This window comes from Crassostrea angulata, chromosome 6, assembly GCF_025612915.1.
Source record: "Crassostrea angulata isolate pt1a10 chromosome 6, ASM2561291v2, whole genome shotgun sequence".
In the NCBI taxonomy this organism is placed as follows: Eukaryota; Metazoa; Mollusca; class Bivalvia; order Ostreida; family Ostreidae; genus Magallana; species Magallana angulata.
Window position 1 is genome coordinate 43,878,286 of NC_069116.1, and position 19,248 is coordinate 43,897,533.

The window sequence follows — 19,248 nt, forward strand, 5'->3', positions numbered from 1 at the left end:
CATCCTATAGGTACAGAGTTATTGCCCTTTGCGTAAAAAAAAAGACCGAATTCTACATGCCCCGTTTATCATTTGGTCGAAATCTAAAGCGGCTGAAACTGAGAAGAAATTGACAGGTCTGAAATTGCCCTTTGCGTAAAAAAGACAGAATTCTACATGCCCTGTTTATCCTATTGGTCCAAACCTACAGCGACTTACAAAATATCACGGACTGCACGAAAATAACCATGATGACGCCAGACTCAAAATCTCACAGGAGAGATTTGGCTGTTTCTTTTATTTAACGTACTGATGTACATTAACAGTACTTTAGCGATACAGTAATTTATCGAATTTTACATACTTTTCATAATCAAATTATTGATTGGTTAAAAGAGAGATGTTAATATAAACAATAAAATGCTTTCTTTGATGATTCATGTGGGTTATGAAGGTAGCGATAATTGCAGAAAAAAATTACATTACCCGCTAACGCAGGTTAATATGTATTTTTTCTGCAATGTCGCCACTTTCATATCCCGAATGAATCACCAAAGAAAGCATTTTATTGTTTAAATCTATACTGGATAGCACAATTATCTTATAAAAACTAGTTCACATTGCGGTTCTGAAAATGTATTTTCAGACAGAAACTATGTACAGAAACTGATATAGAACTTACAAAACATTTATATCTGGGAGATAAATGAATGTATATTATATGTGATTTAAACTACATGTAATTGCCTAAAACAGAGTCGTACAATGCATAAACCTTCGATGAAAATAAAATATAGGATATCACTGCAACCCCAAATGCAAATTATCTGACGTAGATGAATAAAAATGTTCGTTTAAAATCACCCTGGTGGCTCGCTTTTGAAGTTTAGTTTGCAGTGCAGTTACATAGGTACATAGAAACCAACCCTCTCAATCGTTACATCATAATGCACATGCACACAATAACTGATTAATGCAAACACGTCTATGAGTATCAAAGTACGGTCACACTGACTGGGGTACTACTCGTGACTATGTCACTGATACTGTTTGTTGTCAAGTTTTGTACAGTGGAGTTTAAATCGTTGGTTGAATTAGTTATAGAAATCATGACTGGTTCATCTTGATAAAGAATGCCTGAAAGTAAAAGAAAGGAAAAAGATATTGGTTTATAGAGTTTTGGAATGAATAGTAAATCGAAAACACTTTTCAGGTACATTCATCTTCTATTATAATTATTTTATTACAATCTTTTATTAATTTAAAAACTTATTTTATTTTTACGATGATAATTTTAATTTTGAGAGGACAGTATCATTGCGACTCAAAAATCTCAAGAGTTTAAAATTGCTCCGCAACCTACCTGCAACACAAGCTGTCATAAAGCAGGCAATATTACCAGCAACTACAGCACGCAACATCAGTTTGGCGAAATCTTTTCGCCTCCGTGGCTCGGCGGCGGAGAGCGCACCGAGATTAATACCCATAGCGGCAATGCTGCCGAACCCGCAAAGAATGTAGGTAGATACCACCGCACTCCGGCCCTAAAATACAGCAGAGAAGGTTTTATGATATTTCGTAGATTTTCGATATGATATTAAATCATGATTTATTTGCTAAAGAAAATGTATTTCTTTTATATCATTTACATATGGTCAGATTTATACCCGGTATTACAAAACTACTGAATTAAATGGGGTTATATTGGTGGTTTCGATTGCTTTGTTTTAATCGGGTTTTTTTTTGTCTACTCTTTTGATATAATTTTTTTTCCGGTTTTACCACTATGAAAAATTTATACCAATAAAAGTTTTAATTTTAAAAAAGAGTTTTTCACAAATTTTTACAAATAACCTTTAATTAGAAAATTTAGAATTTTGTTAGAGAATTTGTCTCAGTATACATGTACATCTACCTGAATATCCCCTGCTTTTATATAACCACCAAGATCGGCAAAAGCCAGGAACTCATTGATGACAATCTTTTTGCCGATAAGTTTTCCTACCACACGGCAATTGGACCAAGGTATCCCCATGATGAATGCTAACGGCATGAAGATGTATGAACAGAGAAACTACAATAAAGACACGTTAAAGATATATATAAACAATGTTACGATGTTCGCGACTTTGTTGCTAAAGAATGTTATAGTAACCAAATTGAGACAGAAGAATTACATTGCTTATAAATTGGTGCCTGTGTTTCTTGTGTCTATTTATCTCGCTATGGTCGAAAAATACTTAGATCATAAGAACCATTTTATTTTTTCTAATACAACATTTTTCTAATGTAATTGCTCCGATTAATTGTTCTAGAATACTTGCGTCAAAAGACACTTCCGAATGCCCCACGCGGCTCCCGAAGTACGACAATGTGGCGTCTATGAACGCGAGGATGGCGACGAAAGCCACGAGATTGACCACCACATTGGCGACCAACTTCACGGCGCCCATTGCTCCAACGGACACCGCCTCCATGATGTTCCGTTCCTTTCTAAGAAATAAAAGAATAAAATGAATTCCAATTAGAGACATCAGTTACTTTGTATATACATCTGCCAGCAAGATGCATTTGATTAACATGTGCCAAAGAAAACCCCTATACCCGACTTCTAGTTCCATTTCCTTGCTGATCTTGAAATCCGTTGATTTCGTTTCGGGAAACGCTATCTTGGCAACAGCTAGAGCGGCGGGGGCAGACATGAAAGAGGCAGAGATCACGTGTTCTGCGGGCACCTGCCATAAATGGTTTTTGTTATGCATGACCAATTTACTGTTTCATGATTGAAAAAAATTGACGGAAAAATGTCAAAATCCCGAAGTAATTCCGAAAATAGACCAAAGATATATTCCTTCATAGGAAGAACTTACCCCAAACTCAATGTATGCAGCTATCACTGTTCCAGCCACAGTTGCAAAGCCGCTGGTAAGAACAGCGTGCAATTCTGAATTCGTCAGGTCATTCAAAAACGGTTTCAGAACGACGCTCGATTCAACCTAAAATCAAGCAATCATTAATCATCACACAATTTACTTGTTAATATATTTTAACTTAATTTTTCATTTAAAAAAAAATGAATACTTTGTAATATCTGACCTGACCGATGAAGATGTGAGCGGCAGTAGCAAACGACTCGATGGGTGTCGTCTGCATCAGAAACCGTAGGACGGCAGCGATAACGCGGATAAAAAACTGCATGATGCCGAGATAGTAGAGGACGGAGACAACAGCGCTGAAGAAAATCACAACCGGTAAAACCTGCAGAATGTTTGTACATATATACGTTTGAAATAAGCATGTGAATATTGATCAATTGCTTTGGAAGACAGCAATTAACCATTTTATTTGAAAATATTTATATAATTCCAAGGGGTTATCTGTGATAAAATTTGTAATGTATAGTCAAATTCATTTTATCAATGACTTTTGTGATATTTAATTGAACAATTGCTGAATATTATATCAGTATAAACAAAAGTAACAAAATCATTCTTTGAATATCATAAGATGATCAAATACGCGGTCGGGCTTAATCAAACCTATCATAAAACTCTTTAACTTGTTGGATTCGCCAATCCAACCCCCCAACCCCCCGAACCGTATTGATCATCTCAAAATATCCAAAAATGTCATTAAAAACGCAGCGTAATCTTTTTTTTTTTATATATTTCGATTTACATCATAGTTAAAATATTCTGGAGCATGTACTACAGATTACAGATATCTATAATAAAAATAACTAGATCTCGTTACGAGTAACGAGTAGGTCTTCCGTCCGATTTTGTTTTCATATGATACGATGAAATATCGATATTCTCTGCCAAATCTGCGATCTTGGTGAATCTAGGTTTTTTTGTCTCGAGACCGAAAACGGACGAACAAAAGAGGTTTATGAAAATAAAAGCTAGGGTTTTTTATACATATGTTTAGTGTACACTACTGTTAATCATAGCAGATGAAACATCAAAGATAATCAGTTAAACTTGTGAAAAAAATGAATTGTTTGAACTCTTCTGGTGAGTACCGGAAGTGACGGTTGGCAAAAGAAAACCCTTTAAATATATTTTCAATCGATTGTCTATCATTTATAAAAGTTTGTGTCTCAATCACTTACAGTGACTAAAATCTCGCTGGTATCAATTTTGTAAAAAAGGCTAAGTACCAAAGATATTTAAAATCTTGCTTGTTTTCAAGTTATCTGTAATATAGTTTACGAGTGTCTTGGCTCCTCATTTAAGGGGCCAGCCCCTTTTTCTTGAGTTCAATCGAAAGTTCTCACGAATACTAACATTTTTTGTTCTTACACCCATCTAAAATTGTTGTTCATTTTTGAGATACAAATGATTGAATATTTTAGGGGCCAGCCCTCTAGATCCTTATTGGGGACAGACTTTAGAGTTTTGATTAGTGGAATCTATTAGAATCATCAATGCAAACATTTTCTTTTCTACATTGCCTAACAAAATATGTCTCCTTCTCTAGATATAATGCATCAAAGTTTAAGTACTTTGGCCCCTTAAAATCCCTAATTACGTCATAAATGGGTGTGAAAATGATTTTACCTGATAAATATTGCTACAATCAACAACTTTGCTTCTATATTGCATTACAAAATTTTGATCGTTTTTAAGTTATTTGAAATAGAGTTTACGAGTCTCTTGGCCCCACAAAAAAGGGGCCAGCCCCTTTTTCTTGATTTTGTTGGAAAGAACGTTTAATTATCTACTACTTTTGTTATATATGTCTTAACAAAATATCAACTGATAAAAAGATACAGATGAAAACGTATGAAAATTTTGAATGAAAATTCGTACTCAATTTTCGAGCCCAGGCGAGCTCCAAGAAATGGCGCCACTGGCGTAAAACAACATAATAGTGCACAACCTCAAACTATAGACTACCTATCCTGAAAATTTCATAGTCATATCTCTGATAGTTTTTGAGATCAGCTCTGCACAAAATAGGTCGTAAAAATGTACAAAATGGCCGATAAATCGGTACCGGAAGTGACGACAGATAAAATCTCAAAAACGTATGAAGTTTACATCAAGTCCTATCTTCTGTGAAAAAATGATTAAAATCGGTCGAATAGTTTTCGAGAAATCGCGTGCACAAAATTTGTGGAAAAAAATAATAATAACTAGATACGATCTCGTTACGAGTAACGAGTAGGTCTTCCTTGCGATTTCTGTTTTTAATCATACCATGAATAATCGATATAATTTTAGAATTACCCCCCCCCCCCCACACACACACACACACACACTTTCAGATAATGTATACAAATCCCTAATTACGTAATAAATGGGTGTTGCAATGAGTTTTCCAGATAGATATTGCTACAATTAACAACTTAGCTTTTATAATGCATTACGAAATCTTAATCGTTTTTATGTAATTTGTAATATACTTTACGAGTTTCTTGCCCCTAATTTAAGGGGCCAGCCCCTTTTTCTTGATTTTGTTGGAAAGAACGTTAAATTATCTACTATTTTTGTTATATATGTCTTAACAAAATATCAACTGATAAAAAGATACAGATGAAAACGTATGAAGAATTTGAATGAAAATTTATACCCAATTTTCGTGCCTAGGCGAGCTCCAAAAAATGGCGCCCCTGGCGTAAAACAAAATAATAGTGCACAACTTCAGACTATAGACTACCTATCCTGAAAATTTCATAGTCATATCTCTGATAGTTTCTGAGATCAGCTCTGCACAAAATAGGTCGTAAAAATGTACAAAATGGCCGATAAATCGGTACCGGAAGTGCCGACAGGAAAAATCTCAAAAACGTATGAAGTTTACATCAAGACTCATCTTCTCTGAAAAAATGGTCGAAATCGGTCGAATAGTTTTCGAGAAATCTCGTGCACAAAATTTGTGGAAAAAAATAATAATAATAAGAAATCGTACGAAAACTATAAGGTCTTCCGTTGAAACGGAAGACCTTAATAACTAGATACGATCTCGTTACGAGTAACGAGTAGGTCTTCCGTTCAATTTTTTAAACGATTCGACTAAAATATCAATGAAATTTCAGAATTCTCCCTCAACCACCTCCTTTTAGATAATGTATACGATTGTTAATATCCTTTAAAATGCTTAACAAAGAGTTTTGCTTTTAAACATACAGCACATTGAAGTTTTAAGATTTTAGTCCCCTAAAATCTCTAATTACGTCATCAATGGTTTTGGAAATGAGTTATACAAACAGATATTCCTGCTATCAACAACTTTGCTTCTATAATGCATTACAAAATCTTGATCATTTTTAAGGTATGAGTAATAAAGTTTAGGAGTCTATTGGCCCCTAATTTAAGGGGCCAGCCCCTTTTTCTTGATTTCATACAAAAGGTCTCATGAATACTAACATTTTTTGTTCTTACATCTATCTAAAATTGTTGATTACTTTTGAATTAAAAATGTTTGAATATTATAGGGGCCAGCCCTCTAGATCCTTAATGGGGACAGATATTCGTGTTTTGATAAGTTGAATCAATTTAAATCATTTATTCAAACATTTTCTCTTCTATGATGTCTAACAAAATATTTCTCCTTCTCTAGATATATTGCGTCAAAGTTTAAGTACTTTGGCCCCTTAAAATCCCTAATTACGTCATAAATGGGCGTGGCAATGATTTTTTCTAATAGATATTGGTACGATCAACAACTTTGCTTCTATAATGCATTACAAAATCTTTATCGTTTTTAAGTTATTTGTAATAGAGTTTACGAGTGCCTTGGCCCCCAAATAAAGGGGCCAGCCCCTTTTCTTGATTTCGTTGGGAATAACTTTTGATTCTCTACCACTTTTGTTGTATATATATTAACAAAATATCAACTGATAAAAAGATACAGATGAAAACGTATGAAAATTTTGAATGAAAATTCGTACTCAATTTTCGTGCCCAGGCGAGCTCCAAGAAATGGCGCCACTGGCGTAAAACAAAATAATAGTGCACAACTTCAGACTATAGACTACCTATCCTGAAAATTTCATAGTCATATCTCTGATAGTTTATGAGATCAGCTCTGCACAAAATAGGTCGTAAAAAACTACAAAATAGTCGATAAATCGGTACCGGAAGTGACGACAACGAAAATCTCAAAAACATATAAAATTCAGATGATGACTCATCATCTGTAAAAAAATGTTGAAAATCGGTCGAATAGTTTTCGAGAAATCGCGTGCACAAAATTTGGAAAAAATAATAATAATAATAAGAAACAGTACGAAAACTATAAGGTCTTCCGTTGGAAACGGAAGACCTTAACTAGATACGATCTCGTTACGAGTAACGAGTAGGTCTTCCGTTTAATTTTTTAAACGATTCGATTAAAATATCAATGAAATTTCAGAATTCTCCCTCAACCACCTCCTTTTAGATAATGTATACGATTGTCAATATCCTTTAAAATGCTTAACAAAGAGTTTTGCTTTTTAACATACAGCACATTAAAGACTTAATATTTTAGTCCCCTAAAATCTCTCATTACGTCATCAATGGGTTTGGAAATGAGTTTTACAAACAGATATTGCTGCTATCAACAACTTTGCTTCTATAATGCATTACAAAATCTTAATCGTTTTTAAGGTATGAGTAATAGAGTTTAGGAGTCTAATGGCCCCTAATTTAAGGGGCAAGCCCCTTTTTCTTGATTTTATACGAAAGGTCTCATGAATACTAACATTTTTTGTTCTTACATCCATCTAAAATTGTTGATCACTTTTGAGATACAAATGATTGAATATTTTAGGGGCCAGCCCTCTACATCCTTAATGGGGACAGAAATTCGTCTTTTGATAAGTGGAATCAATTTAAATCATTTTTTCAAATATTTTCTCTTCTATGATGTCTAACAAAATATGTATACTTCTCTAGTTATTTTTCGTCAAAGTTTAAGTAGTTTGGCCCCTAAAAATCCCTAATTACGCAATTAATGGGCGTGGCAATGATTTTTTCTAATAGATATTGGTACGATCAACAACTTTGCTTCTATAATGCATTACAAAATCTTAATCGTTTTTAAGTTACTTGTAATAGAGTTTACGAAGGCCTTGGCCCCTAAAAAAAGGGGCCAGCCCCTTTTTCTTGATTTGTGTGAAAAGGTCTTAAGAATGCAAATATTTTTTGTTCTTACACCCATGTGAAATTGTTGATCATTTTTGAGATACAAATGATTGAATATTTTAGGGGCCAGCCCTCTAGATCCTTAATGGGGACAGAAAATCGTGTTTTGATAAGTGGAATCAATTTAAATCATTTATTCAAACATTTTCTCTTCTATGATGTCTAACAAAATATGTATACTTCTCTAGTTATTTTTCGTCAAAGTTTAAGTACTTTGGCCCCTAAAAATCCCTAATTACGTAATAAAAGGGCGTGGCAATGATTTTTTCAAATAGATATTGGTACGATCAACAACTTTGCTTCTATAATGCATTACAAAATCTTTATCGTTTTTAAGTTATTCGTAATAGAGTTTATGACTGTCTTGGCCCCTCATTTAAGGGGCCAGCCCCTATTTCTTGATTTTGTTGAAAAGAACTTTTGATTATCTACCACTTTTGTTATATATGTTTTAACAAAATATTAACTGATGAAAAGATAACGATCAAAACGTATGAAATTTTTGATGCAAAATTCGTATCCAATTTTCGAGCCTAGGCGAGCTCAAAGAAATGGCGCCACTGGCGCAAAAAAACTACGTTCTGCACATCTTCAAACTATGGTCTAATTATCCTGAAAATTTCATATTTATATCTCTTATAGTCTCTGAGCTTATGTCTGCACAAAATAGGTCGTAAAAACTGACAAAATCGGCCGTAAATCGGAACCGGAAGTGACGATTTCAAAATTTCAAAAAACTTCTAGAATTATGACCACTGGCAATCATCTGTGAAAAAATGGTCGAAATCGGCCGAATAGTTTTCGAGATATCGCGTGCACAAAATTTGTGGAAAAAAATAATAATAATAATAATAAGAAACAGTACGAAAACAATAAGGTCTTCCGTTGGAAACGGAAGACCTTAATAACTAGATACGATCTCGTTACGAGTAACGAGTAGGTCTTCCGTTTAATTTTTTAAACGATTCGATTAAAATATCAATGAAATTTCAGAATTCTCCCTCAACCACTTCCTTTTAGATAATGTATACGATTGTCAATATCCTTTAAAATGCTTAACAAAGAGTTTTGCTTTTTAACATACAGCACATTAAAGATTTAATATTTTTATCCCCTAAAATCTCTAATTACGTCATCAATGGGTTTGGAAATGAGTTTTACAAACAGATATTGCTGCTATCAACAACTTTGCTTCTATAATGCATTACAAAATCTTGATCATTTTTAAGGTATGAGTAATAGAGTTTAGGAGTCTATTGGCCCCTAATTTAAGGGGCCAGCCCCTTTTTCTTGATTTTATACGAAAGGTCTCATGAATACTAACATTTTTTGTTCTTACATCCATCTAAAATTGTTGATCACTTTTGAGATACAAATGATTGAATATTTTAGGGGCCAGCCCTCTAGATCCTTAATGGGGACAGAAATTCGTCTTTTGATAAGTGGAATCAATTTAAATCATTTTTTCAAACATTTTCTCTTCTATGATGTCTAACAAAATATGTATACTTCTCTAGTTATTTTTCGTCAAAGTTTAAGTACTTTGGCCCCTAAAAATCCCTAATTACGTAATAAATGGGCGTGGCAATGATTTTTTCAAATAGATATTGGTACGATCAACAACTTTGCTTCTATAATGCATTACAAAATCTTAATCGTTTTTAAGTTACTTGTAATAGAGTTTATGACTGTCTTGGCCCCTAATTTAAGGGGCCAGCCCCTTTTTCTTGATTTTGTTGAAAAGAACTTTTGATTATCTACCACTTTTGTTATATATGTATTAACAAAATATCAACTCATAAAAAGATACAGATCAAAACGTATGAAAAATTTGATTCGAAATTCGTACCCAATTTTCGAGCCTATGCGAGCTCATAGAAATGGCGCCATTGGCGCAAAAAAACTACATTGTGCACAACTTCAACCTATAGTCTACCTATCCTGAAAATTTCATATTCCTATCTCTGATAGTCTCTGAGTTTATGTCTGCACAAAATTAGTCGTAAAAACTTACAAAATCGGCCGTAAATCGGAACCGGAAGTGCCGATTTCAAAATTTAAAAAAACTTCTAGAATTATGACCACTGGCAATCATCTGAGAAAAAATGGTCGAAATCGGCCGAATAGTTTTCGAGAAATCGCGTGCACAAAATTTTGGGAAAAAAATAATAATAACTAGATACGATCTCGTTACGAGTAACGAGTAGGTCTTCCGTTCAATTTTTAAACGATAAGATTAAAATATCAATGAAAATTTAGAATTCCCCTCTTAACCACTCCCTCTCAGAAAATGCATAACATTGTCAATATCCCTTGAAATGCTAAACAAAGAGTTTTGCTTTTTCACATACAGCATATTTAAGGTTTAAGATTTTAGTCCCCTAATATCTCTAATTATGTCATCAATTGGTTTGGAAATGAGTTTTACAAACTGATATTGTTACGACCAACAACTTGGTTTCTATAATGCATTCCAAAATCTTGATCGTTTTTAAGATATGTATAATAGACTTTACGAGTGTCTTGGCCCCTAATTCAAGGGGCCAACCCTTTCTCCTTGAGTTCTTTAAAAAGGTCCCACGCCTACTACATGTAACATTTTTTGTTCTTACACTTATCTAGAATTGTTGTTCATTTTTTAGATACAAATGATTGAATATTTTAGGGGCCAGCCCTCTAGATCCTTCATGGGGACAAACATTGGTGTTTTGATTAATGGAATCGATTAAATTGATCAATGCAAACATTTTCTCTTTTACGATGTTTAACAAAATATGTCTCCTTTTCTAGATTTATTGCGTCAAAGTTTAATTACTTTGGCCCCTAAAAATCCTTAATTACGTAACAAATTGGCGTGGCAATGATTTTTCCTGATAGATATTGTAACGATCAACAATTTTGCTTCTATAATGCATTACAAAATCTTTATCATTTTTAAGTTATCTGTAATAGAGTTTACGAGTCTCTTGGCCCCTAATTTAAGGGGCCAGCCCCTTTTTCTTGAATTCAATCGAAAGTTCTCACAAAGTCTAACATATTTTGTTGTTACACCTATTTAAAATTGTTTATCATTTTTGACATACAAATGTTTGAATATTTTAGGGGCAGCCCTCTAGATCCTTAATGGGGACATACATTGTTATTTTGAATGATGGAATCGATGAGAATCATCAATGCAAGAATTTTCTCTTCTATGATGCTTAACAAAATATGTCTTCTTCTCTAGATATATTGCGTCAAAGTTTAAGTACTCTGGCCCCTAAAAATCCTTAATTGCGTAACAAATGGGCGTGGCAATGATTTTTCCTGAGAGATATTGTTACGATCAACAACTTTGCTTCTATAATGCATTACAAAATCTTTATCATTTTTAAGTTATCTGTAATAGAGTTTACGAGTCTCTTGGCCCCTAATTTAAGGGGCCAGCCCCTTTTTCTTGAATTCAATCGAAAGGTCTCACAAATTCTAACATTTTTTGTTCTTGCACCTATTTAAAATTGTTTATCATTTTTGAGATACAAATATTTGTATATTTAAGGGGCCAGCCCTCTAGATCCTTAATGGGGACAGACATTGGTATTTTGATTGATGGAATCGATGAGAATTATCAATGCAAGCATTTTCGCTTCTACGATGCTTAGCAAAATATGTCTCCTTGTCTAGATATATTGCGTCAAAGTTTAAGTACTCTGGCCCCTAAAAATCCCTAATTACGTAACCAATAGGCGTGGCAATAATTTTTCCTGATAGATATTGTTACAATCAACAACTTTGCTTCTATAATGCATTACAAAATCTTTATCGTTTTTAAGTTATTTGTAATAGAGTTTAAGAGTGCCTTAGCCCCTAAATAAAGGGGCCAGCCCCTTTTTCTTAATTTTGTTGGAAAGAACTTTTGATTCCCTACCACTTTTGTTATATATATCTTAACAAAATATCAACTGATAGAAAGATATAAATCAAAACGTGTGAAAATTTTGAATGAAAATTCGTCCCCAATATTCGTGCCCAGGCGAGCTCCAAGAAATGGCGCAACAGGCATTAAACAACTACATGCTGCACAACTTCAAACTATCGTCTACCTATCCTGAAAATTTTATATTCATATCTCTTATGGTTTCCGAGTTTATAGCTGCACAAAATGGGTCGTCAAAAAATACAAAATGGCCGACAATTCGGTACCGGAAGTGACTACGAAAAAATAAGGAAAAATGTATGAAGTTTAGATCACGCCCTAACATCTGTGAAAAAATGGTTGAGATCGGTCGAATAGATTCCGAGAAATCTCGTGCACAAAATTTGGAAAATAATAATAATAATAATAAATAATAATAATAACTAGATACGATCTCGTTACGAGTAACGAGTAGGTCTTCCGTTCAATTTTTTAAACGATTCGATTAAAATATCAATGAAATTTCAGAATTCTCCCTCAACCACCTCCTTTTAGATAATGTATACGATTGTCAATATCCTTTAAAATGCTTAACAAAGAGTTTTGCTTTTTCACATACAGCACATTAAAGATTTAAGATTTTAGTCCCCTAAAATCTCTAATTACGTCATCAATGGGTTTGGAAATGAGTTTTACAAACAGATATTGCTGCTATCAACAACTTTGCTTCTATAATGCATTACAAAATCTTGATCATTTTTAAGGTATGAGTAATAGAGTTTAGGAGTCTATTGGCCCCTAATTTAAGGGGCCAGCCCCTTTTTCTTGATTTTATACGAAAGGTCTCATGAATACTAACATTTTTTGTTCTTACATCCATCTAAAATTGTTGATCACTTTTGAGATACAAATGATTGAATATTTTAGGGGCCAGCCCTCTAGATCCTTAATGGGACAGAAATTTGTGTTTTGATAAGGGGAATTAATTTAAATCATTTTTTCAAAAAATTTCTCTTCTATGATGTCTAACAAAATATGTATACTTCTCTAGTTATTTTTCGTCAAAGTTTAAGTACTTTGGCCCCTAAAAATCCCTAATTACGTAATAAATGGGCATGGCAATGAGTTTTTCTAATAGATATTGGTACAATGAACAACTTTGCTTCTATAATGCTTTACAAAATCTTTATCGTTTTTGAGTTATTTGTAATAGAGTTTATGACTCTCTTGGCCCCTAATTTAAGGGGCCAGCCCCTATTTCTTGATTTTGTTGAAAAGAACTTTTGATTATCTACCACTTTTGTTATATATGTTTTAACAAAATATCAACTCTTAAAAAGATACAGATCAAAACGTATGAAAAATTTGATTCGAAATTCGTACCCAATTTTCGAACCTAGGCGAGCTCATAGAAATGGCGCCATTGGCGCCAAAAAACTACATTGTGCACAACTTCAACCTATTGTCTACCTATCCTGAAAATTTCATATTCCTATCTCTGATAGTCTCTGAGTTTATGTCTGCACAAAATTAGTCGTAAAAACTTACAAAATCAGCCGTAAATCGGAACCGGAAGTGCCGATTTCAAAATTTCAAAAAACTTCTAGAATTATGACCACTGGCAATCATCTGAGAAAAAATGGTCGAAATCGGCCGAATAGTTTTCGAGAAATCGCGTGCACAAAATTTGTGGAAAATAATAATAATAATAATAATAATAATAATAATAAGAAACAGTACGAAAACAATAAGGTCTTCCGTTGGAAACGGAAGACCTTAATAAGAAGAAACAGTACGAAAACAATAAGGTCTTCCGCTGGAAACGGAAGACCTTAATAAGAAACAGTACGAAAACTATAAGGTCTTCCGTTGGAAACGGAAGACCTTAATAATAAGAAATCGTACGAAAACTATAAGGTCTTCCGTTGGAAACGGAAGACCTTAAATAGAACAGCTTGAACATGTAATATCCTAATTCTTTTATCACGAGCTCGGACAAATAGCATTGTTTTCAAAGTGTAGGGGGGGGGGGGGGGCACAAAATGAAGGAGCCAATTGACATGTACACGTACTAATTTATATAATATATATTGTAAATGTAATAAAAAAGGCTCCTTTTTTTAAGTAGTGAAGGGACAAAGTCCCCCACCCCCTCTATGTTGCCACGTGCCTGGAGTTTCATTTCTCTCAAACAGTGAAACGATAATTAAGACATGAATTAAGTATCTTCATAAACTTTACGTACCCCGAAGGCCACAGGATGGAGAGTATACCCCGGATCCCCAAACACAAACTTGGATCCGGCGTCTGTGTAGGACAGGAACTGACTGACACTGTCCCCCAAGAACTTACAGGCCGCGTACCCCACGGGCCAGCGTAGGATCACGATCCCCATCCCAAACTGTAGTAGGAGGCCCCAGGTAACGGTCATCCACTGGACCTAAACAAGAACACATTTAAGAAATGAAGTAGTAATGTCATAACCATTTTAAAAAGAGCTTGGACTATGGGTAGTTTGTAATACAGCAATGTGACGTAGGTCTGTCTAGTTCATTTAAGGCCACTCAGTGATGGCTCTTTGAAATCAACAAGATCTCTCTGGCCTTTGGTTAAAACTACGCAATCAATGTATATTTCACTAAAAACCAGCGTCTTGTTTAACTTCTTTGATGCAAAATATAGATAGGGCGTCCTACCGAAAGTCCAAGTCTTATTAAAATGTTTCTATAAAGTTTACCATGAGATATCTTCATCAACTGAGTATGATTCCCTCTATTTCTTACGGAAATTGATTGAAATTCATAGCTCTGGTGAAATTTACAGGACTGAAATATGTAATCCCCGTTTATCGATTGGTCGAAACCTCCAGCAACCCCCCCCCCCCCCCAAAAAAAAAAAAGATTTGGGTGTTTCGTTTCAGTAACTTACTGAATCGAATAAAATGTTTTTATTTAATGATTCATGGGTATGAAGGTAACGATCACTGCAGAAAAAATTACATAACCCACTGACGTGGGTTATATGTATTTTTTCTGCAATCTCGCCACCTTCATATCCCGCATGAATCTCCAAAAGAGAGCATTTATTTGTTTAAATGAACTTAATTGGTCACACGATCAAATCTGAGAGGTTTAATGAGCGATCACGTTTTTGCTCTTCGGTTTAACTATACATTCATTAAAGTTATTTAAGAATGAAGACGTAATGCATGTGATGTAATCTTTTTCGGAGTATATCCCATGTCAAGAGAGAAAGGAGTTGGCATTTTTAACGGGGAGTTTATAGCATGCTACGTAATTAATTCGTTCCTACCTATTTGAAAAGGTACAACAACAAAAAATAAGTCAAATGATATTCACAATGACAAACGTATGGTAAGGATATTGATAGATCGCAATAAACAACCCTTGTACTGTGCTTCAAATTCCCGAGTCTCCTCGCACATGGTGAGGATTTAGAACTTAAATGTGAAAGGCTATCAGTCCAATGCATTTGAACGTAGGGAATGTTCAGTTTAAGCAGACTGCATGGTCAAAAAATTAACCATCCTGTTTTAAGTACCATACATTTATTTATTGCATGATTGTGAGGGAATTATGAAGATTTATTCCCCCATTGAAAATCATATTTTATATGATTATTCTGAGGGAATAAATCTTCAAATTTCACGAAACGTTCATGAATGCAAAAAATTGTTTATTATACCGAACGACAGGTGATATTATAGAATACATTGATTTTTACTCGTTTTTTAATTCTGAAAATTCGCGAGGTTGGGATATGATGGAAAATACGACGATAACAGGGCAATATGAAGTTTTATTGCCCTGGCACGTCATTGTCTAGAACCAATCAGATGTCGCGTTATATAGGATAATCATATTGAGGTATGATAATATATTTTTGACCATAAACTAAAAATAGCCACGGCCATCATGCCCTCTGAACATGACAAAGTTTCTTACCTTTTTCGGTGATGTCGACGTTATCCATAGAACAATCACAAAGATGGCCATCCCCCCGATAGGTATGAATCTGCGGACACTGGACCAGATGTCCCATATTAGGAAGATGACCAGGGCCAGGGTCACCACCACCGTCACGATGCTGGGGAGAGAGGGGGAACAAACAGTGATGCGGGTACAACGGGGATTATCTAATGGGGGTGGTTGCTGTTCATACAACGTATGTGTTAATCAAAAAGTTTTAGAAGTAAAAAAAAAATTTGAATTATCAATAACATATCGGTAAATGAAACCACTCTTTATTACTTACAAAGTGTAAACTATTTTACTTGCATTTATTACATATACTGTTAATATACTTACATCCTTATTTTCGTTCTTCGTGGTCTTTTCACCTTAACTAGGAATTTCGATTGCAATGAAAGGACGGGTTTCCAAATGTCGACTCTAAAGATCTTAAAAATCACAATGAATAGAAGCACTGCCTCTAGTAGACAAACGAAAATAGCTCCAGCGGGGTCATAAACAAGCGAGAACACGACGTACACAGTGTATAGGAAGAACAACGCTAGATACATCCCAGGTACGCCATATTGCCGTAAGCGTCGTTTCCATGGCGACTGAACGATGCTCCTGGCTGCTGAGTTTGGTTCTTTGGACGGTAGCTGTTTCAAATCCTTTCCATCTTGGTCAGGAATGGAATCCCCTAATTCTGTCCCGTACATGTCGATCAGACGATGTTCTTGGGCGTCCTGTACGTTTGTATATTTAACACCGGAGTAAGCCATGCGGGAAATTTTATTCTTAGTAAACAACTTATTTACAATCTCTGCCCATTCAAACACTTGACATCAGTGGTTGACTTTACACGCAGTTTACTCAGTACTCATTGCAGATATATATAGAGGATGAGCATACTTCGCTATAATATAAAGTCCTTAATAGTGCAGTTTTGAACCTAATTGTACAATACCATGTACTCCAGTGAATAACGTTTTTGCATTGGGGTCAACCAACTATCTTATCCGCAATGATAAGACTCAAGACGTGGACACATGGATAAACGATGTACACACATTTGAGTAAAGAGATAATTGAAGTATGGACATCAGTTTTTGTCTAAGGATTAGGTCAAGATCTTGTGTCCAATGTTTGCTGTTGTTGTTTGTATGTATTTACGTTTGTTTGTTTGATTGTTTGTTTGTAACTTAATTGTCAAAGGCTTGAATTCTGAACATTCCGTTGGCAAACTAGCTGCAGATACAGATACAGAACTTATTTGTAGCAAGTACGGATCCATCATTCCCCCCCCCCCCCCCCCCCCCAGTGATATTGAGGGAGTGATGATTGTCCGAGAGAGATTTATAATTTTAACCATTATGTTTAATTTTTTGAGGGGGAGGGGGGGGTCTTCCCTTCTTATGGCTTATCTTCGTGGCTTTGCTACGAAGATAGAGTGGGGATAAGATAGCGCAAATGTCCATTTTGTGTAGTTGTAAAATACATTATTTCAATTTTTTTTTTTTTATAAAACTACATGCATATAATAAATGTTTTAATACAAATTTGCGAAAGCATATCTTCAGCCTTGAATATTTTAACAAACGACAAGAAAAGGAACATTGCCTTCATATCGAACCCACAACCTTAAAAACCTAGTTCTCTAAGGTTACAAAATGTCTGGTTCACAAACCACTTCACTATTTAAGTCAAAACAAAGTTCGTGGTTTGAATACTACATACGACTTTGGCCATGATATTACGGACTTGTATCATTTTTCTTAAAAGTTCAATTGTTGTCATAAAAAATATTTTAAAGTATAGTGGGTCATCTTTCCACATTTTTGTTGATTGAAATCGGTTTGTTTTCCATCAAACCTTATTTAGACTACGACAAAAATATGGAGCAAAGACCCACTCTGTAAAAGAAAATATACTTAAGTTCTAAAAAATGACATAATTAGAGGTTTCCTTACGCACACGCTACGTGTAGTTTTAATCAACATATTCCAAGTATCGAACATATTTAAAAGTTACAAATCGATGCTATGTTGGATATACTTTGTTTCAAATGATTTAAAAAATATTAGTTTTGTTGATATTCCAATTTTGTAGAATCTTAATCGTTCTTGTAGAGGCAATTAGGCATTGTACACGTCTTAACCACCCATCCTCTTTTTAATGTTCACGTTGTATGCATTAGCTTTACCACAAGTATTCAAGATAGGGATTAATTAGGACCGTCCTTTAGTGATCAGTCTGTTTGTCCGTCTGATATCACTTTTCCAGAGCATATTTTCTCTCCCCTTGGCCCAATCTGGCTCATACCCCATCCACAGAGTGCCGATGGTCGGGCGAACAAATTTTCCTCGTACCGTCTGCTGAAGAAACATGATCGCCCGACATTGGTATCGGATGACGCGGAGCACGCACATTCATTTCTAGGAACACCGATGTCCTTACATGTAAAAGGTTGAATATTTACAAGTCGCAAAATCGTCGCTCGATCATCGAACATGTAAAAGGTTGAATATTTATAAGTCGCCAAATCGTCGCTCGATCATCGAACACACAGTTTGATTTTTACGGTAGACCGATTACATAAAGAATTTCGCAGTTGCTGAATATGCACCTGTAACAACGTGGGCATTGTTTCAATTTGGCCGTCGCTTATCAACCGACAGGCGGTAGATGGTTAACGTAATCCGTCTACGTCGGTCGTCCATCAGCCGATTTGTCGAACTCGCCCGATAGACTAGTCGACCCTCGGCCGATTTTCGGTTGTCAATAGGCACTCGCACCCCTGCGAATGTGTTCGGAATGTTTTCTTTATCGTTGCTAAGTATGTAATAAATCCAGAGGTGCTCGAATGAAAATTCACGAGACTTCACCGAGATTTGTTTAGTTCCTGTGAAATTTCGAGCGGAAGCCTGAATTATCCCATTTTTGCATAAAGCTTTTGGGTAAAGGGTATGCAGTGACTCTGAACCACCTTTCTAGGTCAAATGCGAGGGTCAAAGCAAATCTATTTGAAATCCAGTTTTGACCACAAATTCTTTCCCATAGATTAAACCAAAAGAATGCCTGTATGTAATTTCAATGACCTTGAAATAAGATTTTATCCAGACCGGAATACCTTCTCCTTATATATAAAAGTAATATGTTAAGATCAAAACAAAATCCTTTGCAATGTTTTCATCCTAATGTCAATTATATAAGCAAAGCCCTTTGAGATGGTCATCATCTCAACAATTTCCAGTTATGAGTTGACTAT

General features: G+C 34.9%; 1 protein-coding gene across 1 annotated transcript; it reads right to left on the minus strand.

Annotated features, from left to right (window-relative positions):
• Positions 1-335: 335 nt before the first annotated feature.
• Positions 336-16,908, minus strand: LOC128188371 (solute carrier family 28 member 3-like). The gene is made up of 10 exons (XM_052859376.1): positions 16,338-16,908; positions 15,975-16,116; positions 14,255-14,449; positions 3,076-3,237; positions 2,850-2,975; positions 2,584-2,714; positions 2,304-2,472; positions 1,895-2,053; positions 1,343-1,523; positions 336-1,116 (listed from the first exon to the last, which is right to left on the minus strand). The coding sequence occupies exons 1-10, from the start codon at positions 16,760-16,762 to the stop codon at positions 974-976; spliced, it is 1,833 nt and encodes a 610-aa protein (XP_052715336.1). The 5' UTR covers positions 16,763-16,908; the 3' UTR covers positions 336-973.
• Positions 16,909-19,248: the final 2,340 nt, after the last annotated feature.

Excerpts from the sequence above, each read along its gene's own strand:
- LOC128188371 (XM_052859376.1), bottom strand. The coding sequence starts at position 16,762 with ATGGCTTACTCCGGTGTTAAATATACAAACGTACAGGACGCCCAAGAA. Across the intron at positions 2,473-2,583 it reads GAAATGGAACTAGAAGTCGG|AAAGGAACGGAACATCATGG; the intron begins GTATAGGGGTTT and ends TTTATTTCTTAG. Across the intron at positions 2,054-2,303 it reads ATTCGGAAGTGTCTTTTGAC|TTTCTCTGTTCATACATCTT; the intron begins GCAAGTATTCTA and ends TCTTTATTGTAG.